The sequence below is a fragment of the Puntigrus tetrazona genome, chromosome 17 (assembly GCF_018831695.1).
Source record: "Puntigrus tetrazona isolate hp1 chromosome 17, ASM1883169v1, whole genome shotgun sequence".
Classification (NCBI taxonomy): Eukaryota; Metazoa; Chordata; class Actinopteri; order Cypriniformes; family Cyprinidae; genus Puntigrus; species Puntigrus tetrazona.
In genome coordinates, this window is record NC_056715.1 from 15,481,311 (window position 1) to 15,506,190 (window position 24,880).

At 36.8% G+C, this 24,880-nt stretch overlaps 1 protein-coding gene across 2 annotated transcripts; it reads right to left on the reverse strand.

Moving 5' to 3' along the window:
* Positions 1-1,800: 1,800 nt before the first annotated feature.
* Positions 1,801-24,621, reverse strand: rps6ka5 (ribosomal protein S6 kinase, polypeptide 5). 2 transcript variants are annotated; one of them, XM_043262250.1, is made up of 17 exons: positions 24,327-24,621; positions 21,545-21,616; positions 21,248-21,466; positions 19,655-19,770; positions 18,971-19,072; positions 15,682-15,765; positions 15,394-15,497; positions 13,737-13,887; positions 13,437-13,598; positions 11,389-11,514; positions 9,834-9,967; positions 9,651-9,744; positions 6,073-6,243; positions 5,601-5,792; positions 2,777-2,936; positions 2,514-2,677; positions 1,801-2,433 (listed from the first exon to the last, which is right to left on the reverse strand). In XM_043262250.1, the coding sequence occupies exons 1-17, from the start codon at positions 24,394-24,396 to the stop codon at positions 2,146-2,148; spliced, it is 2,409 nt and encodes an 802-aa protein (XP_043118185.1). In that variant the 5' UTR covers positions 24,397-24,621; the 3' UTR covers positions 1,801-2,145. The 2 variants fall into 2 exon arrangements, with proteins under 2 accessions (XP_043118185.1, XP_043118186.1); XM_043262251.1 differs by lacking the exons at positions 19,655-19,770; positions 21,545-21,616; positions 24,327-24,621 and having other exon boundaries at positions 21,248-21,377.
* Positions 24,622-24,880: the final 259 nt, after the last annotated feature.

Below are 24,880 nucleotides of genomic sequence, written 5' to 3' on the forward strand. Positions count from 1 at the left end.
TACCACCAAGTCAGCCATCACAGCATAAAAGTCTGAATAATCAGGTTACAGATAAAATCCGTCAACTGTAAAAATGCCACCACCAGCTAGAAAACACAAACACAGAGAAGCACATATTCAGCTGAGCAGTGCTGTAGGTTAAAAGGTTCCGTACTGGCTACAATGGTTCATAACAGAACCATTAACAACCATAGAACCAAGTGGAAAAAAGGACTTTAAGATTATTAAATGCTTTTCAAACTTTGAAGAGTTGTTAATCTAACATGTTTCCTTCTATAAAAGAATCCAAATCCAAATCAGGGAGGAAAAAACACTTTTAGAAACCCCTTTTAAAAGTAGCGCTCAAGTCCAGACAAGACTGAATTTGAACTCGAGAGTTCAAGCGCTTCGGAAAATATGAACATAAATTCTGCAACAGTGCAACTCGTTGTCACAAATCCTCCAAGGCTTGTGAAATAGATGACACCAAGAAGAAAAAAAACACCACAGACTCTGCAGCAGCACGTCTCAAAGCATAATTTGTCTAACACGGGACCAAAAACACAACGTGCCACCATCGAACAGGAAACCACAGATGTCTTTTAGCTGCCATAACTTCATTTCGGGCTAAAATGTGGCCCTGCAGTAATGGTTATCTTCTTTAAGATAAGCGTGCCATTAGGCTTTGCAGATGTTTAAAGTCAGCAAGAACCGAAACCTATTTTCTTTCCATCGTGTGATGCATTTTCTATAGTGAAACGGTCTAAAAAATACAAAAATGTAGGAGGGACACGAGTCTATCCATCTGAAACTAATTGGATTGTGAAAAGTGGCAGCATTACAGAAAGGAACGCAGCCGTATCAAATGTAAAGTTTGCTAAAACTCAGACAAAATATGCATTTAGTTACTGGTTAGCATTATCCAATAGCCCGAGAGGCCTAAGTGAGAGCTGCGGAGGAAGAAAGAGTTACATTTTGGTTTGTCACTGTTTACAATAGAATTTGGTGCATTAGAAATTAAAATGAGTCCGTCACATTGACTTTAGGCAGATTAATTTCAGCTTGAATTTACACTCCGGCATAAAACTGAGTAAAACAACCCCCGAAGCAACACCTCTAGAGCTCTATCATTTAAGACACGCTCACGTTAGTGAAGTTTCAGTGATAAACCAAAAATATCCATCGTTTACAATGCACAAAGCAAAACTCACTTTCAAAGCGAAAAAGCTCCTCCTTCTGGTCAACACATCAAATTTGTGTGAAAAAAAACCACTAGATACAAAATCCGCTTGGTTTCTAAATGCACAATTTCCTATTGATATAACTAGGTTCTGCCCACAAAGTTTCTTTGAGCAAGAGTAAATGCGACTGCACCTTCAGTCTCTTAAAAATGAATTCAAGTTTAAAAGAATAAATAAATAACCTGAGGAAAGGATCTCAACAGAAAAAAGTCAAATGACATGTAAATATGAAACAAGCTGTCGCCTTTACCTTGCCAAGGGTAACTAACAAGAGTTTTGCGATGAAATGCTTCCACGAAAACTATCAACACCTAATAGTTGCTACTTCAGTAAAACCTTTTGGAAGAAGTCAATGATCGAAAGCTAGATATGTGAATCAATACCACAAAGCTCCTAGCTGGAGCTGTCATATTTGACAACTTGGAATACACTAAATATACCAAATATGTATCATATATCAAATTTGAGAGAAGTAGTATAAACTAAATTGTATTCAATTTAATAAATTATATATATATATATATATATATATATATATATATATATATATATATATATATATATATTATTTAAATACTCCTCTCCTTTTTTGCCCAAAGAAAAGTGCCTGGTCTTTCAGGACACTGCAGAAGCAGACTTTTTTCCACCACCAGTGGATGGTTTGAAGTTTTCCCTCCTGTTTGAGACACTGGACTGGATGCAGTGATTTTTCGCCATGCAGGACTTGAGCTAAAAGTTCTCTCAAGCTCATGGTATGCTTCAGCCACTCACGGTATGCGTCTATTGCTAGTGATGGATTTGAGTCGGTCCCAGCATGCAAATTCAGGAGTTGTACCGCGTCGCCAGAGCGCGAGGAGAAAAACAGTGGGATAATTATGCATACTAATTACGTAACCTATTCCGTTGCCTGACTCTCAAGACGGATTTACTCGGTGAATGTGAAGGCAGGCTGGGGTTCGCCCTGAGAGGGCTCGTCTTCAGGGCCCAGAGTGAGAGGTGTGCTCAAAGAGGCCTGGGGAATAATGGCCGTCTCTCCACCTGGCGGTGTCTTATCCTGAAAATGGGAGGAAGAGGATGATGAGTGTGTGCTCTCGCTGGAGCTGCTTCGGGTCTCTGTGCTGGTGCTGGTCTTCTTCATCTTTCTGCGTTTGGCCAAAGGAGCCTTATCAACTGTCTGGAGTCGGAAGCCCTCCCGCTTACACTTATTAAAGGCCTGGGGAAGACAATAACAGCATTATGATATATTGTGATCTTAATATTCTAGCATCCTTCTGTTTTTTTCTTTTTTCTTACATTAAAGGTGGCTTTGACGCAGGTGTGCACTGATATGGTAGAAGATCCCAGGATGTCAGGGGTCATGAGAGGATTGGAAGAGAGCTGACTGTCGTCCTGCAGCCAGGCGTTATAGCGTAGGCCACACATTTTTATCCGCTTGTCAGGGTCCACCGTCAGCAGCTCTGAACCATGAGTAGGTCAGGTAAATTTTAGTTTTAACAAATACATTCATATTTAAATCACTGCGAAATGGTCTCTAAACATCTTCAGCTTTGTCCTACCTTGTATCAGATCTTTGGCCTGATTTGACACATTCTTCCAGGCCTCGCCTTCGGAAGAGAAGTCTCCTTGTTTGATCTTCCTCATAATTTCTTCTGCAGTGGTGTGCATTAGACTCTTCCCGTGGCACTGAAATGGGACCTGGCCAGATAGCATTGTATACTGCAATAAAAAAAAATAATAAAAAATTTAAAAACACAGGTCCACCTTAATATGGGGTACCTCAAGGTTTTATCTTAGACCGATTCTTTTTTCTTCATATGCGATTCATTAATTAAAAAAAACACTGTAGTCTGTAGTTAACACTCTTATTGATCAAATCAATTATTCCTGATGAGTAAAGTCAAGCCCTGCTTTGCATTTAATCTGATAAATAATATGTCACATTATGGACGTATAATGGATTAAAATTTTATGTCCTTTTTGATTGCCAAGATGATGTTTAAATGTACATTAATAAACATTACAGTAAATATGCAAAAATTAACCAAAGGATTTTTTTCCATCTGTAGTCTCTGAACATACTGATACAGAATTGCCGCAGAACTAAAATATAAAATCAAAATTACACATCATCATTCATAACATAACATATTAAAGCATATTGAAGAGTTCAGTCTTCTAGTTCAGAGCTATTACCAAACTAAAATCTTTCTCTAAAATCTTTGAACAGGACAATCAGTAAGCTTCTGACTGTTACCATATTTCTTCTAAAAATACTTCTTCAGATTTGTTATGCTTTTAAACCTCAAGCAGCTGCTCCTTACTGCCTGATGTTTAAAGATAATTGTGCGTTCTCTATTGGTGCCAAGGTCAGAAAACAGCCACGCTCCATTGTGCCATCATTAATAAATTGACTTATTAGTTTTCCGGACAGCTGTAATGTGTACTTTTTAATTTGTGTTTGAGCACTTTTTCTTTTTTTTTTTGCTTTTTCAATGTGCTATATCAATGAATTGGGGATAAGAACGCATAATTGTTATGGAAAATAAATGAGAAAAAAAGAGTGCACAGCTAAACAAGCTACAAAGCTCGTGTCTTTCTCAGCACTGTGGTGTCTCTTCATGCTGTGCAGAGCTCCAGGGTCTCTCAGCTCAAGCCTGTCAGAGATCATCATGTCAGACTCTGCTGCACTACTCTGTTCTCCCCCCAGCCAGGTCCTGCTCCCCAGTACAGAGTGCCACAAAAATAACTCTATGGACATCTCCCCCTGGCTCCATCTCACAATCTCCTCTCATCTTTCTCTCAATGAAGTCCTATCTGGAAGAATCTCTGCTTAAGGGTAGTCGCGAGGATCAGCAGTGCTAAGCTGTTTTGGAAAAGCTTGATAGTTTGTTTATTTTGGTTGGTGTTCAAGTAAATAAGTGTCAGAAACAGCAAGACATGGATTCATATCCAAAAGGAGCAAATAATCTACATGAAGAAGGATAAAAGCTTGTGTGAATACAGAATCTCATATTTGCAGAAATAGGAGAAAGCATGCGTTTATTCATACAAAAAGCACCATTCAATGCTTTTTTTCCCCATCAAAAAAGGCTGAAAATTGGATACGTCTACGTGACAAAGGTTCATTTAGCACTTGCCCCTTTCTCTCCTCCATAATATTAGTTTCTAACACTATTGGGCTCCCCTGCAGATCAGTGCTTGACCGATATGGATTTTTTTTTTTGATGGCTGTTATCTGGATGGGTAGCCAATGGCGTTATAAAACCAGTACACATTGTATGATATCACTAGGGCTGTCCGATGATTAATCTGATTTCTCAGATTAATTACATGAAGCATTGACTAATTAATCCAATTAATCGCATTACATTTGACTGTAAAAATACAGTAAAAAATATATATTTTTTATATTTTTGTTAAATGAGAAAGTAGACATTACAAACATATATATATAATGTGTGTATATTCTATATTCATTCAACATAAAACATATTACAACTAGGACTGCACATTTAATTGAATTTCTAACTGCAATTACATTCTCAGATACAATTACATAATTGTTTAAAGCAGCAATTAGGGTAATAATCCAATGCATATTTTTACTTTCATCTAAATATATGACATGAAAGTGCTTTAAGAAAGCATCATTCAATGTAAATTGTGACAATCGTAATTAATAGTCGCAATTACAGTTTCAAGAGAATAATCAATAATTATGATTTTTTTTTTTTTTTCATAATCTTTCAGACCTATTAGACACAAACGTTTAGGCCACAATGGCCTAATATGCACTATGGAACAAAAAAAGAAGATAATTTGAGAAACACAGATATTTTTGTTCATGCAATAGAAACCAATACAATTTTGTTACCAACAGTCCTCAAAATACCTTCTTTTATGTTCCACAAAAGAAAGACAGTCATTCAGGTTTGAGTAAATAATGACATAATTAATTACGTTGTTTTGTTTAGTTTTTTGAGATTATATCCTTTTTTTTAATTAAATAATACTCCAAGTAAGAAACTACTGCCTGCAGGTGTTGGCAAATGAATAAATGAATATATATATATATATATATATATATATATATATATATATATATATATATATATATATATATATATATATATATATATATATATATATATACCACTTACCACTATTGCTGAGAACTAACTGAAATAAGACCACAAAAACAATCGTTAGTAAAGTTCTTCATAGGAAACAACTTTAAGTCACTCTCACTCATTTACCACTTGTCAGCCATCATGGATAAACATAAATGAGCAATCTTGGGTGAAAAAAAAAAAAAAATCCTAGTACCCATATCGGACATACTGTAGGCATTATATGCTATATGAACTTTATGAGCCTTACCAAAATAACTCCTAAACTCCAGAGGTCACAGGACTCATCATAACCGTCATATTTGAGGATTTCTGGTGCAGCGTACTGAAGAGTGAAGCAGGGGGTCTTCAAGAGCTGATTGTCGGGGGGTTTGAGCCGCGCAAAGCCGAAGTCAATGACTTTAATCTCCGAATTCTCAGTGTCATCCGTGAAGAGCAAATTCTACAAAGAGAAAAGAGAGATTACAGAAATAATTTAGTAATTCACCGTTTACCAAACCGAAACACAAGCAAAATTGAGGAACACGGGCTTAAACTTTACAAGGCAGATGTTTCTTGAACAAGTTTGCTTTCAATTAAGCAAGACTTGTCAATCCTGTGGTCTAACTACTATGAGAAGTTCTGCCCAACCTGTACTTTGGGGCCCATCGGCCTGTAGTGCTGTGACGTTGTGGGTTGTACATTTGAGATAATGACAGTGGAGGTGTTGTGGCGTGCTGTACCTCAGGTTTGAGGTCCCTGTGCACCACACCGACGTCATGCATATGGCTGACGGCAGACACCAGCCTGCGCATGATGCGGCTGGCCTCCGTCTCGCTGAAGTGCTGCTTCCTTCTGATCCTCTCCAGAAGCTCTCCACCTTGCAGGAGCTCCAGAACAAGATACGTGTGCAGCTACACAAAACGCAAAATAGTGTTACATTAACATTATTTATATGCCATTACACATTTGTTAATATTTTGCTCTTTTTACTTTAAGCTACTCTGTATAGTTTGTATACATTTTTATTTATTCATTTTAAATTTTTGTGATGTTTTCAGAAATTCAATCGTCATGAAAGAGCTTCCGTGCTGTCGGTTCACCTCTGTAAACATGGCTGTAACAGTATTTAGTAACACGCGGTGTGAGAGCGGTTTCTGAGGCTGCGTCCGAAAGCCTAGGCAGCTGACTAGCTGCTTCGAAGCCATATGAGGCAATGACTTCGAAGGCAGCGTTTTTCAGGGAGGCACCTTATGAAACCGATTTCGGACAGGCTTCTGAGGCAGAGTAATGGTTTAATGACATACAACAAAATAGAATGAGTTATGGTGATAACTAAAATACATTTCATTACTATAATACTCACTAGAAATAACATCAAAAGTGGAAAAAGTCACACATCATGTCTTCTTCAAACAAAAAGGTAAGGGCACGGACAGAGCGGCACGTCGATGCCATGACATTATTGTGATACAAAGTAAACAAAGATACAGACTGAAAATTAAAAGAAGAGTACTAAAAGTAACTATGCCAGAAGCATCAGAAGTGTCAGAAGCATAAAAAGTATCCCGGTTTTTCATTAAGCGCTGTTGGCTCATCATATCTGTGCGTCAAAAACCTTACTTCTGAGTTTGTGCAAAGTTTTTTTTTCCGAATTGTTGGTCTTTATAACGTTGTTGAGAATGGAACTCCTTATATGGGCGTATCTCCCAGAAGCCCGTACCCACACAGGCATAGACCAGAGAGAGTGAGATTGGGAAGTAGTGTGTTTTATAAACAAGGCCCAGGTTGACGTTATATTTGCACATACTAAAAGACTGAGCCGTCAAAGCTATAAAAGATCCCGGTCATGATTCAGAACTGCAGACAGTAAGCAAAACATCATTACGTCCGTGCTTTGTTGGTGATCGGCACTGAAGTGCTCGTCACTCTTTAGCTCCGCCCACACAGCGCACCACCAGGAGCTCTTTTTTAGAGAAGAATTTTAAAGCTGTAAATCTTTTTTTTATAAACAAGATAAAACTAAAGACATTTTGGTGATGGGAAGGATGCAGTACTGCTCTGTAAGTACTCAAGATTAAGATGATATCGGGTGAAACTGTTATACAATGACAGCTGCAGGGTGAAAACCTGCCACAATGTTTGTGCACAATCTTGAACACAGAAGGCTACCAAACGTGAATTAAATATTCCAAGGAGTTACTTATAAAATATCTAAAATGAAATATGGTTGATAACTCCAAGCGAGGGTTTACAAAATCACCATGCAAGCTTTGAAGTCTCATACTGCGGTCGGTCATCACAATCACGGATGACGACATCCCGGATCAACACTGTTCCTGTATCACAGGTTACGATTAAACTAATGTACATTAAGCCAGGTACATAAGTGCTTAGACCTACAGATATTCGAGTTACACTCTCTGTGCTACTGAAACTCAACTGCCACTGGCTTACAATCGTCAATTAGGGTTTTTTCTTTTTTTAAATTTCAAGTATATCGAATTTAAAAATAATAAATCTATTGTTAATACACATACACATATCTTTTGTTTCAGTAATTATTTTTGATTGTACTACTGGCAGTTTCAACTCACTGTTGTTTCCTGACGTTAAAGTGCTTTGAAAGCACTGATTAAAGTGTTTAAGGACATTTTGGACTCACTGACAGAGAACCCCTGAAAAAGCTTTGGCTTGGGACCCCTGAACTCTAGGACCAGCGCTGGGCATAAGACTGAATACAAAATTAGGGAGCACAAAGAAATATATAATTTGCAAGAATAACCACATGGGACAGTATAATACCGCAATTACACAGACAGAAAATCCACTATGAAGCGCAAAGCCTGGTGGAGATGTACATTTAATGACGGAAAGAAGGTCAGAGGGAATGCTGCCTTTGAACTCAGAAGAAACTGGGAAAAGAAAAATCACTTGGCAAAGGTTCAGATTCAAAATCATTTAATACATTAGCTTCAGTCTCATTACACGCTGAATGAGTGTGAATAAGTGAACAGCAGAACAAGTGTTTGCGTGCCGTAGGTGGGTGGGATGAGACAGAAAGGAGTGTATGAGTGTGTGTGTGTGTATGCAAGAAGAAAGAGAGGCAAATGAAAAAGAGCAAGCTAATATCTCTCATTATCTCTGGTATATAGGAACAAAGACCCTGACCGGGCAGGGCGGCTTTGCTTTTCATCTGGGGCACGGCACTGGGTACAGAGGGTGGGGGTTGACAACCTCCAAGTGGCAAGTGGGCCTGCACACACACATACGCACTTTACAGATCTGAAGAGGTACCCAACCGACTCAACCTTATCATACTAATGAGTAATAGGACGATGGATCAGGACGTCTGTCATACACACACAAAATAAAATATACATACATTGTTCAATAATTTGGTTTCAGGAATTTTTTTTTAAAGAAATTAACACTTTTATTATGCAAGGGTGCACTAGAATGAATATTTAAACACACCAAATGCTTTACATTTTAAACTAATGTTGTTCTTTTAAACCTTATATTTTTCAGTGAAGCTTGAAAAAAAAAAAAAAAAAAAAAAAAAAAAAAAAAAAAAAGTGTATCGTGGTTTCCAGACAAATGAACTATTTATAGCATTTATAACATAATTGTTGTAACAAATTGTCTTGAGAAGCATATTAAGAAATAATTAGAAATATTTCCAGAGGATAATGTAACACAGAAAACCAGAGTATTTGCTGCTAAAAATTCAGCTACAGTATGCAATTAAAGGAATTCGTGCATTTAAATAAAAAAATAAATATATGTTCTTTTTTCAAAAACATAAAAAAATTATTATATTTTATCTTTTAAAATAATATTTTATTTGGATGAATTTGATGTAATGTTTTTAAGCTAAAACTAAATTTATTACAGTGCTTGGCGTAATCTTTTTAGTCTCCCATCAACTTTTTTTTTTTTTTTTTTTTTTTTTTTTTTTTTTTTTTTCTTCAAGGCAGATCTGGTGTACTACTTTTTTTAATTTCTGCAGGAAACATACATTTATGTTTTTCTCTAGGATTTATTAAATAAGTAAAAAGGACCACGCTGATGTTGTTATAATGAAAACCGACCGTGCAGTTATTTCTCTATTTAGTTTTCACCTTCTTGGGTGCTGCATCTGATAAAGCCTGGACTGTAACTGAGACAAAGTACGATGAAAAGGAAGGGGAGAGTTTACGAACAGAAGTGAATTAAATCTGGGGCAGGTGCGAAGACAAAGAGAGTTCAAACTTATTCAGGCTGGCCCAGATCATTGAGAGAATGAGGCTTTGATGTGCACATGAGCTCTAGGTCCTACCTGGTCATGGTAGATCTCATGTAGCTTGACTATGTTGGGGTGTCCATCACACAGTTTGAGGGCAGCGATCTCTTTCTGTGTCTGTGCCTCCATTCTGCAGAACGGTAAACTACAAATTACTTCCACAAATACAGCCTATATATTTTCATTCAAATTACATCCAAAAGACTGCATAGCTGGTACCTTTTACTGACGATCTTTACGGCGTATTTCTGTCCGGTCTTTTTGTGAGTGCACTGTCTGCAGATGGAGAAGCTTCCCTCTCCCAGAGCGTTCTCTCTCAGATTCATCTCATAGTTCATGTAGAACGGAGAGTCCTGCAGTCAGTTCGTCAAAGGTTAAAGGTCAGGTGAAATCCACTTAAGTTCTTGCAGAAAAACATTCATTGTCATATACATTCACATGACCTGACACTCAGAATTAAATGAGCTCATTTGTTACCATACCTTTAATATTTTTATATGTAAATTTGATAGGCTAGCGATTAATGCTGCAAAGGTCATATTTGACATATAATGCTTGTGGTTTGATCATTTCTGAATCATCCGTTTTGCTGATTTATTGTGATAAATGATCTGGATGGACCGTAAAGGGAGCTTTGGTTGTAAACGAGTGCATCGAAAATCTTTTATTTTACAAAAGTAAAGAAACTCCAGCTGCTCTTGAGCTAAAACAACAGACTGGTTTGGGGATCTGGGGTCGTCAGTGTATTGAGAATATACACATTAGCAACATTTTTAGTTAGTGCATATTAACTCCATTTATATTACCACTGAACTCCAGCTAGCTGTTTTTAAACAAGAAATGTGTAAGACCCTCAAAATGTTTCCACTTACAGTGAATCGGTCACTGTAATATTTTTTTGTGAATTGTAGAAGGACTTTTATTCTCATGTCAATTTATTCTTCTTCTATTAAAAAAATAAAAAATCAACCAAAATCCTGTTATTACAATTATGTGATAATCAATATGCACAATATGCATTCAATAACCATTCCAGTCGCTCAACTGGTAGCGCATGCCACCTGCTTTGAAAATGAGTTACCTAAAATAATTTGCTCAGGTATTGTATTATATTTTGTACACAGTGGTGTAATGTTAGTGTTACAATAGATGTTTTTTTTTTTTTTTTTTTTTTAAGACTTAAGATCCAAGGTTTTCTGCATTCGTTTTTTAATTTTTGTCATTATTTTTGCCTTTCGACATTTCGCAATTCGTCATCCTTTTTCATAAACATGCTTGCTACGAATGCGAAATGGCAGAAAATGTAATTTAAAAAAAAATATATATTTTTTTTTTTATGGACAACGTATTTATTTTTTAACATGCGAAAATTTCAAGCTTTAGATTTAGGATGGCGTAAAACCATACAAAACATTATTCAAGAACCGATAACCTTGGCCTTTAGCAACAAGTGTAAATATTGTTTAAAAATATTATAGTAGTTATAGTAGTTTAATGGTCTATCACAACTGCATAATAAGCACTGGAAACTTTTTTCAATGCTTTTGCAAAACGAATGACCAACGGGTTTCCCGATGATTTCACCCTTTTTGCATTGGTTCCGTTATAATATACACATTTTAGATCAGATCAACAAATGAACGGCTTGTTTACAGATGCACCTAACATTAAACTGGGATGGGAGAGAGTATACTAACACACACACACAAAACAAAGACATATTTTAGCTTTAAATGTTGTAATGTTTTCACAAAGCAGCAATATGCATACTGACCTTCATCATAGCGCTACGGGCAACAGCGGCAGAGCCCGGCCTCTCCGAGCCGCCGCACAGCTGAGCCGGGTCGTCCATCACAGCATTCCTCTTAAACAGGATGGAAGGAGCCATGAAGGAATAGCCCTGCAGATACAAACATCTCTAAACGCACTCGCTAACAGAAGAGGGAACTAATGCAGAGGAAGTTTCAGGGTCACTGACAGAACTCAAACACCAAGGCCTTTTTGCATTTCTGCAAACCCTTCGTGCTGAGGGACTCCAGTCACATTGTTTGCGACAACTGCCTCATGTGCGCCCATCTAAATAAAGCCTCCGACAGCCCATGTCCCACTTACATGGCCAGACTGCAGCTGTGCGCTACATGGGTGGAGGAGTGGCTGGCTGGATGAGAGGATGGCTGGACGGAAGGATGAGGAGATGAATGGTTGAAATGCTTTTAATTGCTAAGCCAAGGTATTTGATTGCCCTGCTTTTCAAATTATCACAGTCCTCTAATGCAGCTTAATTTCAGTTTGTGAGGAGTTTGAGGGGGTGGCTGGGTTTATATGCGGCTATGCATGTGTGTGTGTGTGTGTGTGTGCGCTGTGGAGCGCTTCGTAAGTTATCATTGCAGACGTCGCTGCAATTGTACCGCCCGAGAATTACGAAGGATCAAAATTCCAGCGCACATGAAAGGCGAACGCTTAGAAAAGCCAAGATGAAGTTGGTAATCAAAGGTTGAAGGAGTAATTGAGCCAGACATGGTTGTTCTCGCAGACGCCGACCTTTTATTCCACGACAGAGCCGTTTAATGGCGGCATTGATCCGCCAGACTGAAGGATTCAGAAGGCAATCATAGACACCATCTCTTTCGCAGCCTCCCATTTCAGCTGGCATCATGCTATAGGCAACGTTATGGATCAAGCCCGCATCAAAAATAGTCATTCACATCTGATGCTTGAATCCATCTCCATATCACCATAATTACATCTCCAAACAGCTCTCTAATTCATCTGAATACCAACATAGACAGCCGGGCTCATGTTGCATAAGTGATCATTTTAAAGGCTGACTTGCCCATATCCACTTTGGTACTTCCTGCTTACTAATAATGGAGGGTTTACTGAACAATTATATTCTAAAGTAACATCAAATGTCTACTTGTGCGCAGAAATTCATTCTCAGCGTCATAAATAAATCCTCAATTTGAATCAATATTGTTGTAGGTACATCACACATTGGATGACATTAGTGGAAAAAACTGATATATCGGCCTGGAAAAGAAATGATATTTGGTCGTTTTGAGACAGTTCTTCTTTAAAAGCTGAACTTTTCTGAGTGAATTTTGAGTACATTCACATAAATACACTACCATTCAAAACTCAAAGCAAGGACTAAACACTTACAATTAATTTAGCGTTCAAATAATAACATTCATTAAAGAATTCTGAAAAACAATGCATCACATTTTACAGAAAAATATAAAGCAGCACAACGGTTTTCAACATTGAAAATTATCAGCACATGACAATGTAACAATTCAGCTTTTCCACCACAATATAAATTAATGTAATATAATATTAGTCCATATAATATTAGCCCAAGTGTATATAGGTTGTCATTGTTTACATAATCATGCAAACTAGTAAACTGAAGAAGTTAGTATTGTTAGTACAGAACAGTGCGTTTATCTGACTCTATAGATTAAAGGTAATAACGTTGTAAACGAGTTTATGTTTTCTTGCATAGACTGTTTTGCTTCATAAGATCTTAATATATCGGCAGGAGCCATAGGCATTAATTTTAAATAGCATGATATGCTTTTTATTCTTAAAGACAGGTAGACATGCATTTTATGAATCACCAAGCCCCATGGCTTAGGCTAAAAGTCTTCTTTCCTCCAAAAAAAAAAAAATCACTTAAATCTTGGATGACCAGAGAGTGAGTAAACAGCATATTTTTTGAATGACCTATCTCTTTAAAATCCTCACTTTCACACATCATGTTTGGTTTGTCAACCAAAAATATCTTAAATAAAAACACAATAAAATTATGAATTTTACTACCTGGAAGATGCGGTCACAGTTGTTTGGAAGAGCCGCTGGGGAGTACGTTGGGTCCATCTCCGTAAACTCCTCAGCAAAGTTGCTAACATCCAGTTCATCACGAATCACTGGCTTAAACGGAGCCGGAACCTTCTTAGCAGCTAGATCCTCCCAATTCATTTTCTGAATCAACCATAGTCAAACAATTTAGATGGTAAATTAACTCTAACAAGCCTGTGAAATAACTAGGGAAATAGTTGTTCTTCTCTAATAACATTTTTTTTTGTGGAATAAAAGTCAAATCATTAATTTTTGTCTTGCCTGGTAAAATGGATGGCTTTTCACATTCAGGGCCCCTGAAGGCCCGGAGCCCAGCCTCTTCTTTGGGTCTTTAATAAGCAGTCGCTGTATAATGTCTTTGGCCAGAGACCCCATGTCTTTGGAGAAAGGAGGATCCTTTTTCATGATTCTCCTATTGGGAAAAGAGAGAATTAATCAAGAAGAAACAACAACAACAGTAACTATATCCTTCCTTTAGATTTGTATTGAAATTATAATGAAACCAAGAAGTGTTAAAAGAGTTTAGCTTTAAGAAGATAGTTCAGTGGTATATTTACAACATGCTGATGCAATCACACAGTCAACTCATGATTTCAAAGAATAAAAAGAGAACTGATTTTTTTAACCACATAAAGGCATACAGATAAGTAAGATTAAAAACAGATAATCAGTTATTATTATTCAAAGCATTTAAAGGATCAAAAGTAAAATTTAAAAAAGTTGAGTTTCCAAATCTGAATCCTAAACAAATTACTACTATGAGCCATTAAATCTCATCATGTCAGATTCAAAATGAATATATTCATAATATATATATATATATATATATATATATATATATATATATATATATATATATATATATATATATATATATATATATATATATTCTTGTTATGTGTATGTTAGGCTCATGATACTCTAATAGTGTAGCTGACTGATCTGTTTATATGATGATGTGTGTTCATAACAAAAGTATTGGTACCCAGTGACTTCTTTTCTATACACCGACGGTCAATAGGAACTGAAAGCGTATAGCAAACAACATTCTTCAAAAGTATTAACTTAAAAAAAAAAAAAAAAAAAAAAAAAAGCAGAAAGTGGGTCAAACTGGTTTGGAACAACAAAGGCAAGTATTTTAATTTTTGGGTGGACAATCGTTTTAAAGTGCCCCTATTATGGCATTTTTAAGGCTCGTAAATTTGGGAGTCAATAGGTTTACATGCATGCAAGGTGAAGAAAACTATTGTTTTCTTAAAATATGCATGTATTTTTACCTCATTTCTTGTGATTCTCAAGTGATTCGTTCAAAGCGGTTCTGAGATTCAGTCTCTCTAAACCCCTCCTTTCTGTCAGCCTATTCTGCCACGATTGGTCAGATGGCTATGTCTGTTGTGATTGGTCTACCATGTACAGCGCTATGGAAATAATAGGCCCATTGTCACAGGTATGTATTTTGAACGCCCGATGGAAATGTAAGCATCTATTATTCATCACACATACAGGCTGAGATTCAGTGGAGCTGCCGGTCCAAATAAAGTGCGTTTGAGGTGGCTACACGTCACGGGTTAACACTTTTGTGTAATTCCCATCTATGTTCTACACTGACCCGTTGTGAACAACTTTCAACGATTCTTTATTTTGGGACACACTAACTTTATTAATTGTGCACTTTCAGATTTACCACTGCAAATTGTTTACATTCACATACATCTACATTACACCCTGCATAAAAGGCAATATTGGAAATGGCATAATAGGGGTACTTTAAAAATCATTGATGGAACATTAATGGTGTTGCTAAGAGGAATCAGAATCACAATCAGTTCCTTACTCCCATACAGAGAATACAGTTCTGAGTGTGTGAGTGAGTGAGTGTGTGTGTGTGTGTGTGTGTGTGTGTGTGTGTGTGTCTTACTCAGCAATGTCAGAATGAGAGTTCTCGTCTCCATCGACAGTGAAAGGAGAGCCTCCGGTCAACAGCTCATACATCAGAACTCCCATACTCCACCAGTCCACTGCCTGCAGGAGCACAACACAAGGGTTGTTTCTTTCCAAAAGCGCATTTAAATGCATGCTGCTTGAATGAATGAATCACTTTTTAAAGTCAAACTTTAAGCTGCTGTATATAATTTAAGGAAATTACACGTGTAATTAAATAGCACTTAAAAATGTGTTGAACGGGCGGATAAGCGCTTCACTTTACCTTGTCATGTCCTGACTCTCCTCCGGCTACAATCTCAGGAGCCATGTACTCGATAGTGCCGCAGATGGAATAAGCCCTCTCTACCTACAAAACCAAAAGGTTTATTTTACTGTTTGCAAAAAAACTCCCTCGTTTCCAAATCTTCTAAAGCTTGTTCTAAAGTTTCAGTTTTTACAGTTGTCTTTGTATTATTTTCTTTCATTTTGGTTTAGGGCTGGGTATTAGAAGCCATCTCGAGATATGCTGCATATCAAATGCAAGTCACGATTCAAAACACCAATGCGTTTATTCGACCCAAAAATCTCCTTAGTCTACCATATGCCAGTCATCTTGCACTACTGACAGAGGAAATATTGATACAGAATGGTGACTTAGCAATAGACCAATCAGCTTTGAGAATTTATTTGCTTACTGCTTTATTAACAATAAAAATATAAATTGGTATTAAAAAAAAAAAAAAAAAAAAAAAAAGAGCGAACTACACAAGAGTACATTTGGTCAGATAAAAAGCATGATCCAAACTCCAGAGAACAGAAACATAGTAAGCTGGCTTTGCAGTAATAGCTTTGGGGTTGGTAAGATTTTTATAAAGTTTTTTTAATTTTAGTTTTATACTCATCAAGGCTGCATTTATGTGATCGACAATATCATGAAAACGGTCTTATTTTGAAAAAAGTATTACAATAAAAAACAGTTTTCATATATTTTAAAAGGTATTACGATATATTTCTGCGAAGGCAAAGTTAGATTTCCAGCAGCCATTACTCATCCTTCAGCGTCCCATGATCCTCCAGAAATCATTCTCATATGCTAATTTGCAGCTCAAGGAAATTTCTTCTTATTATCAATGATTCTTTGAAGCGAAAGTTCAAAAGAACAGCATTGATTAGAAACAGAAAAAGTCTGTAACATTATAATTGTCTTTACTGTCACTTTTGATAAATGTATTGTATTCTTGCTAAGTATTAATTTCCTTAAAAAAAAAAAAAAAAAAAAGTCATACTGGCCCTCTTTTAATCATAGTGTATGAATTGAAACAGCGTTTTAAAAATTAAAAGTGAAATAAAATGCAAACCTATGCACTGAAACGCGATTCTTCATTCTAGAATGATTAATTACTGCATTTAGATGTTGTTGAGGCTAAGACTAAATGCCATCTGTGCTTTCTAAATTGGGCAAAACTGCTTTCTGAATTATGCGGCTTATTTACGGAATGAAATACATGGAAACATCTGGAACAATCTTCTTTAATATCCTATGTGCGTTTAACATTCTTGCCACATGTTTGAATATCGTTTCAAGCACATGGCTTTTATAATTAAAGATCCTGCGTACATTTATTAATTGCTTTTATTTTTATGCATCTCATAATCAGCCCATTTCTGTTGGATGAATTTACTCGTTTTATGTGCGCTGGTTTATACGTTCTATATAAAGTCTTAATAGTCACAGGCGTGTTTTCAAACCGCACTTGTAAAAAAAAAAAAAAAAAAAAACCTGGCTTAAATGGGTTGTTAGCTAGTACAACAAAGGTCAAACTGAGAAAAACAAAAAGTTAATATAATCTTTCAGAACAAAGAACACCAAAACATGCATGATAAGCGATTACGGCATTGAGTAAACAGCCTTGCGCTGTAATTGTATCCATGGGACGGAGGGAGGTTCAGTGTGAACTATTGAAACATCAAACAGAACATCACTGACATGGCAGGACATGTGCAGAATATTGGGTGGTCCCCGGAATAAACAATCATCAGTTATAGACACACATCTCAAGCATGAATGTCAAAACCCTACACAACAATGAAATAAGAACTCTTTAACACCGATCTTTCAACGTTAGTCTCAAACCCCCATAATAAAAAGGGGAAGTCGGGTCGCTTTTAATAAGAAACTCTTAGTATTGAGATCTTCCAAATATCATGACAACAACAGCTGTGAATTATTAAACGCTTGTTGGCCGGTCTAATCAAATATCCTTTAATCTTCCCGATAGTTCCTAAACTGGAACGTCACCCTAACACAATCTTCTCTCTAAATATTTGTTCTGGCAAAAACCTACTCTATTGGGCAAACCCAGCCTGCCACCTGAGCAGAAAGACCCCTTTCTAGAGGCCCGAGATCATCAATGGCCAAGAAACTAAAATATTAACAGTTCTTCAAACGTGTATTATTATTTATCTACTATTAATGTTTAATATTATTATTGGCTATTTTGTTTTGGAGGCTTGAGGGCGTTTTCTAGAGAAGCTAAAAAAACACTAAAGATATATTTATTAATATATTTATGTACAAACTACAGTTTATGTGAGTGAGATTATATTCAGCCAGGAATAAAAGAATTTATAAAAAATATTTCCAGAAAGACACGTTTCCATTTCAAATAAATGCTGTTTGATTTCATTTCCTTTTTCAAATAGGCCGTTAACAGTTATTTAAAATTTTTGTAATATTTAGAAAAAATGTTTTGTACTGTTTTTACTTCAATGTTTAAAAAAAAAAAAAAAAAAAAAAAACTAATACAAATTTTTTTAATTACAAATTTAAAAAAAGAATGCTAGAGAATTGAATTTGATTTTATTTATAATATTTAGGCTAACTGTGACCAAATGATGACATTTCTTTACTGTCACTTTTGATAAATTTAATTCAAACCATCTCACTGGCAGTGCATGAATTGCAAGTTTTTTAAAAGTCACGAATAAAATGAAACGTAAACCTATGCATCACAACATGATGCTTCATTCTAGGAATATTAATTACTGCACTCAGATGCTGTTGAGGTTAAGACTAAATGCAAATGTGCTGTGTGTAAATCATATGTACGTAATGTTCTGCAGTATTCACTTTAAATGTAGCATTATAATGCAGGACGATGCTTTTTTAACTGTAAAGCTTATTCAGCCTTTTTGTCCTTGGCTGGACAACAACTTATCTGACGGCTCCCACATATGTTTGTTTGCACAGGTCGAGCGCATGGTTTTGTGGTATATATGCTGCTGCAGATGCGACCAACAAGCTCTTTTTGCAAACCGCATGTCACTTATCTGCATCTGTTGTGTTTTGCCCTTAAACACAACAGATATGTTTTTTTGCCCATGCTTTTCAATAACCGGAATCATATGAAAAAGAGTAACAGTACTAATTTACTTCAGGCATATTGATATTTGTAAACAAGCACAGTCATTTTAATCATTAAGGGTTTATGAAAATATGGCTAACTGGCAGGCCTCCAAAGTACAAAGAGTTTCTCAAAAGGAGAAAAATATGCAGAATAACACAAACTCACCTCGTGAAACTCCTTACTAAGGCCAAAGTCTGTCAACACGATGTGGCCGTTTGAATCCAGAAGTATGTTCTCAAGTTTTAGGTCTCTGTAGACGATTCCCAGCTTAAAAAAAACAAAAAGGAACGAATAAGCTCATGTCAAATTTTCATGTCATAATTCACCACTTTTTTGGTCATCCTTGCCAAAAGCATTTGCTCAAATGTTGCGTTCACAACCTTAACTTGTCTGGGGTCATAAAATGCAGCCATTCACCTGGAAAATGCACCAATATTTTAATAAATAATAAATGGCAACATGATAGGCAACGACAAAAAAATGAGACTGAACCAAAACAAAGTTAATCTCACTGTCAAGGTCCTTCCTACAAATGCTGCAATGCCCCCAGGGAGACTCTCTTCCCTTTGAATAATGGCTGCGATGCGCAGAACAAGCGTGCATTAAAAACATTTTTCTTCCTCTTTTTGTAAACAGCCTTTCGAGAAACTTTGAGCACTGCAGATACATTTGCCCTGGCCTGGTTAAACGAGCGAGGAATTGATCTGAGTAGGCATAAGAGAGGAGAAGTACCTTCTGAGTAAAGGAAGGAATTACTTTCACTATTCTCTCGAAATGAGGCGCCGTTCAGTCGGATTGCAAAGGAAATGAAGAGTGAAAATAAGTGTGCAATTTTTGCAGCAATTTTACCTTATGCAAGTGCTCCAGTGCTAGTACAATCTCCCCGCTGTACAAGGTAACCTCTTGTTCTTTAAAGCGAACTCTTTGGACCAAGTGTGTGAAGAGCTCACCTCCATTCACATAGTCTGCAATTGAAGGTATATAAAACAAAATTGCAACTGGTCAAAGGCACTTTTATATTTCTGATGCACCTGGTATTGTGCAAAATCCTGCTTTAACGCTGACACAATCGGGTCAGAGCCTTACCACAAAACCAAGAGTTCCTGTAGTGGCATACAGGCTTCCGCTTTTTATTATTTAAGCACATTAACTGTGTTAAAATTCACGGGGTCCCGAAACGGAGTTCACTGGTCTCTACGCGCTCGGTAGGGGATGTGTCAAAGTACACCGTATTTAAAATGTCCTACAGCTTCATCGGACAACACCCGAGTCACACAAAGTAAAGGTTTCAAGCGGGATGATGTGCAGACAAACAACACGAATGGCTTATATATACGGTCAAATTATTTATTTTAATGTGATAAATTATACACTGAAGTTTGGGATAAGTAAAATGAAAAAATAAATAAATCTACTATTCAGTAAGAATGCATTCAATTGATCAAAACCACAAAAGAGTTCTGTTTCAAACGCAGTTCTTATGAACATTCTAAAAAATGCTAAAAAATGTATCATGGTTTCCACAAAAACGTGAAGCAGATGATAATAAACAAAGTTTCTTGAGTGGCGTAGTGGCACTAAAAACTGAAGTAATGATGCTGAAAATTTTGCTTTGTTATCAAGGGAATACACAACATTTTTAAATGCATTCAAATAAAAGTATATTTAAAAATCTTAATATTTGAAAATTGTTATTTAAATAAATGCAGACGTCTTTTAAAGATGTTGCAAAATCCTCAAACTAAGTAGTGAATATATGCACTTTTGCTAACACTTTAGAATAAATTATTAACTATGACATTTCCCCTAAATAAATTCTTAATTTGCTGCTTATTAATAGTTAGTAAGGTAGTTGCTAAGTTTGGGTATTGGGTAGGACTAGGAAGAATAAGATGTAGAATAAGTCATTAATTAGTGCATAATTAGCACTTATAAAGGGCTAATATTCTAGTAATATGCATGCTAATAAGCAACTAATACTATAAAATAAAGTTGTACTGTTATATTGTTAATTATTAACAAGTGGTCAACATTTGTATGTATGCACCTGTTATGCAACATAATAATATTAATAGTGTTCTTATAGTCACATCTGTTGCACTTTATACCCCTTTTATTGCCCAGCAACCACTTCTGAGGTTAATTAAGATGAATAAAAATGGCTGATGGGTAAATTTTCCTGCCCACTTCCTGTGAAGTGAGGTATCAATGTATACTTGCTCACTAAGCTATCTGCAGTCAAAACGCTCCCTATGTTAGAGAATCACACCCGGTGACCAAAACCTTGTAAAGACACATAAGAGCACATAACAGAAGATCATTATAACAACACCGGTGCGCGAGAATGCAGAGGAACAGCACAGTCTTTGCACTCTTTCGCAGAAGCAAAATTTAAGAACAGTTTGTATTTTAGCAATCCACAAGAGAGAGAAGAGAGCGTACCTAGAATGAGATGCAGTTTGGTGTCTGTCTGGAAGGCATAATGGAGCGTAACCAGGAAAGGAGACTGTCTGATATGCTCCAGGACCTGTCTCTCGGTGCGCGTGTGCTCCGCCGTCTTCGCCTTCTGCACAATTGTGGCCTTTTTCAACACCTTCATGGCATAGAGTTTGCCCGAATCATGGCCGCTCACCTTGCGAACCAAGAACACCTTGCCGTAGGCTGCCCGGGAGGAGAAGAACGATTTGTCAGTGGAGTAGGAATAAACACGAAGACCGACGCACTTGAACTATCACTGACCTCCTGTTCCCAGCACTTTCAGCAGCTCAAAGTTCTCAATGCCCACCCGCTCCACGTGACCCGTCAGATTGGCTGGGGAAACATTTAAACACATCCATCTGGTCACGCGTCCAAGAAACCGCGTTCTTCACTTGAATTGCATACAAAAAAAAAACCCTCTCTTGAACCTTTGCGACAGAAAACGCGTTCGAAATGGTAAACCCTTGGAGATGAGCCTCCAGCTGTTTGTATACTGTAGCATGCAGCTTATAAACAGGTCCAGATGGAATCTTTTTTATGCATTTTCTGCACTGACTTTAAATATTTGAACATGCTAAAACAAACAAGAAAAAAAAAAGCATTATGAAATCAGGCAAAAAAGATATAATAAATTAAACACTACATTCCACGTGTTTGGGGTCAGAACGTTTTTTTGCATTCATTTTTTAAAGCGATCGCTGTCCTTATTTAAGAGGGATCCATTCAATTGCTCAAATCGGACAGTAGAGACTTTTATCATGTTGCAAAAGACTTCCATTTCAAATGTGATCTTTCGAAAATTCATTTTTAAAGAATCTGAAAAGACCCAGGGATGCCAAACAATTAATCGCATTCAAAATAAAAGTTTGTAAATTTGTTTATAAACTGTGTGTGTGTGTATTGATATATTATATATTATGTATATATAAACACGTATGCATATGTTTAAATAAAAGAAAAAGAAAACAAAAAAAAAAAGTTTTCAACGCTGATATTATTTTATAACAATGTCGGTTGGAGTAATAGCTGCTGAAAATTCAGCTTTTTCATCACATGCATAAATTATAAAGTTTCAAATTTAAAAAAAAGTGCTATTTTAAACTGCGATAATATTTCTGAAAATTACAGAAAACTGCTATTTTTTCAGTATTTTTGATTAAATAAATGCAGCCTTTGTGTGCATAGGAGACTATGCACAAACAAAACAAAAGCAACCTCAAACATTTTAACAGTAATGTAAATAAACAATGAACTATAAATGAAATGCATCGAGTTCTGCAGAAATCCGAGTTGTGCAGGTGCAGGTTCTGTGTGGGCCTGCTCATAAATAACAAAGAGCCCGATGATTCAGAGGAAACAAAACAGCATTCATGAATGAGACATGGAAGAACGCGAGCATGTGTGGGGTATATGTTTACACGGCAGCGTGCAGCCTGAAGTAAGGTCACTTGTTTTATGCAGTAGATACCAATGAGCGTGACCACTGAAGGGAACGCATTCCTGCTGTCACCCTCTATCACAGTAGTACTGCTTCATGATCTTTCTCCGTCTTTGCAAATTATCAGATTTTAGAAGGGGAAAGAAAAAAAAAAACATACTCTGTTACCACATCCTCTGACTGGATATCAAGCAGTGTATTTAAGGTGCGTGCAAGCACTCTAGAGAGGCCCATGGGAAGCACCATGTTTATTAATAGGCCTCCAAACCCTGACTTTCTCCACTTGGGATCCAAAAGCATTAATGGAAAGAATCTGGTCCCTATTGGGCTTTCTTAGGTGAGCCTTATCAGGTGGCCGCCTTCTAGTCTTTAGCTCTTCATTCTTATGTTACACAGTTTGTTAATCATAAATAGCCAAAAACACCCCCCTTGACCTGCATTAGTGATGCACAAATGCTCAGAGTGTAATATTTGGATCTGGATTAGCGGCTTAAAAATTTGAGACTCGTGCTCGACTGATACGGGTTTCTAATGGCTGGAAGCAGCATCTAGAGCTATGGTTTTCAATCCTGTTCCTCTGGAAACACTGTTTGGCATATTATGCATGTCCTCCGTTATCTGACAAACTACAATTATTACAAAAAAAAAAAAAAAAAAAAAAAAATATATATATATATATATATATATATATATATATATATATATATATATATATATATATATATATATATATATATATATTTTTTTTTTTTTACTTAAAATTTGGGATGTTGTGTAAGCCTCACAATTTTTAGAAAGGTTCAGTTTTCTTTAATATTGCAGATTGTGGAGGCCTACTACATTTAACTGTATTGTCTGAAACACTCCGAATATGACAAGGCAAGTCCAAAAGGCAAAATCCCTGTTTTAACGTGGGCATACAGACATTTGAAAGTAGTTTTTCATGTTAGGTTAATTTTTATGTTGCATTATATTTGATGCATATCTAGGTCTCACAGCAAAACTGTGCCATTGGTGCATCTAAAAAAGTCATAAGACAACATACCGTACCATGTCGGAATGTGCCTACTAAGCATTTACTAAGACAGGCAAGCGAGGACACAAACCTGGTAACTTCATTTACTATACAAAGACTAACATCAGGGCCCTAGAGATTAAATTAGCTCCAGTAATTGGGTTTGGTTGGACTCAAGGCCATGTCATGACTGAGCAACTGCTGAAACCACTGACACATAATAAATCAAATTAATTCCGTGCAGTACAATACCCTTCTTCAACGTCAATACGATTTCTATCTCGTGTTTTACATACAACATGCGCCGAAATGCAAATGCACTTAAGCGCAACTGCGGTTATGAATGTGAATTATGCAACTGCACGCGCAAAAGGTCCTCTAACCTCAAGTAGCCCGGGCTGGGGGATAATTTGTGATACAGATATCAGTATATCAATTCAGGCTACTAATAGCATTTACTCACGCTTTTACACTAGCCGTCCGGCTAACGTCAAAGCTCTCTTTTCCACTGTATAACGAAATCGTCATTTTACACACAAACGTCGTTTCTCAAATACAAGCGCAGGACAGCCTGCCCGGCGTTCATTTACCGTTTCTGAGCTCGTGTTTGACGGTAAACAGGTCACCTTCCCCCGACGAGCCCTCCATCGTAGACGGCATTACTCGCGTGACTGTAGCGCGCGCTCTCTCCTCGGCTCGCCGCACGACACTAATGCGAACGCTGCGACGGGGACGGTCACAGCAGGATTACATACACGGAGTCGGTGCTGGAAAGCAACCTTTCGGAAAACAATGTAAATGACGATAGCTGCATTCTCGTGGGAAGGGCAGCGGGGCTGTAAATACTACAGCTGCACTAACAGAGACACGCACGCCGAGCCCCGTTTGACACGCCCACTGGAGCTGCTGGGGGAAATTCTCCTGCTCTATTGGACGCCCCGACTGTCACTCAACGCCCATCGCCCAACGTACAGTGGTACTTTAACTATTTACTGCAAAAATTGTTATAATATATTATTTTAAACTATATATCATAATATATAAATATATATGTTTTTAAATAAATAATAATTAAATGACACATTATTATTTATTAGTATATTATATATATACTTGTGTATTTTATCTTATTAGATTTTGAAAA

Excerpts from the sequence above, each read along its gene's own strand:
- rps6ka5 (XM_043262250.1), bottom strand. The coding sequence starts at position 24,396 with ATGCCGTCTACGATGGAGGGCTCGTCGGGGGAAGGTGACCTGTTTACC. Across the intron at positions 15,498-15,681 it reads GAGAGTCAGGACATGACAAG|GCAGTGGACTGGTGGAGTAT; the intron begins GTAAAGTGAAGC and ends GTGCTCCTGCAG. Across the intron at positions 2,678-2,776 it reads GGCCAAAGATCTGATACAAG|AGCTGCTGACGGTGGACCCT; the intron begins GTAGGACAAAGC and ends CTCATGGTTCAG.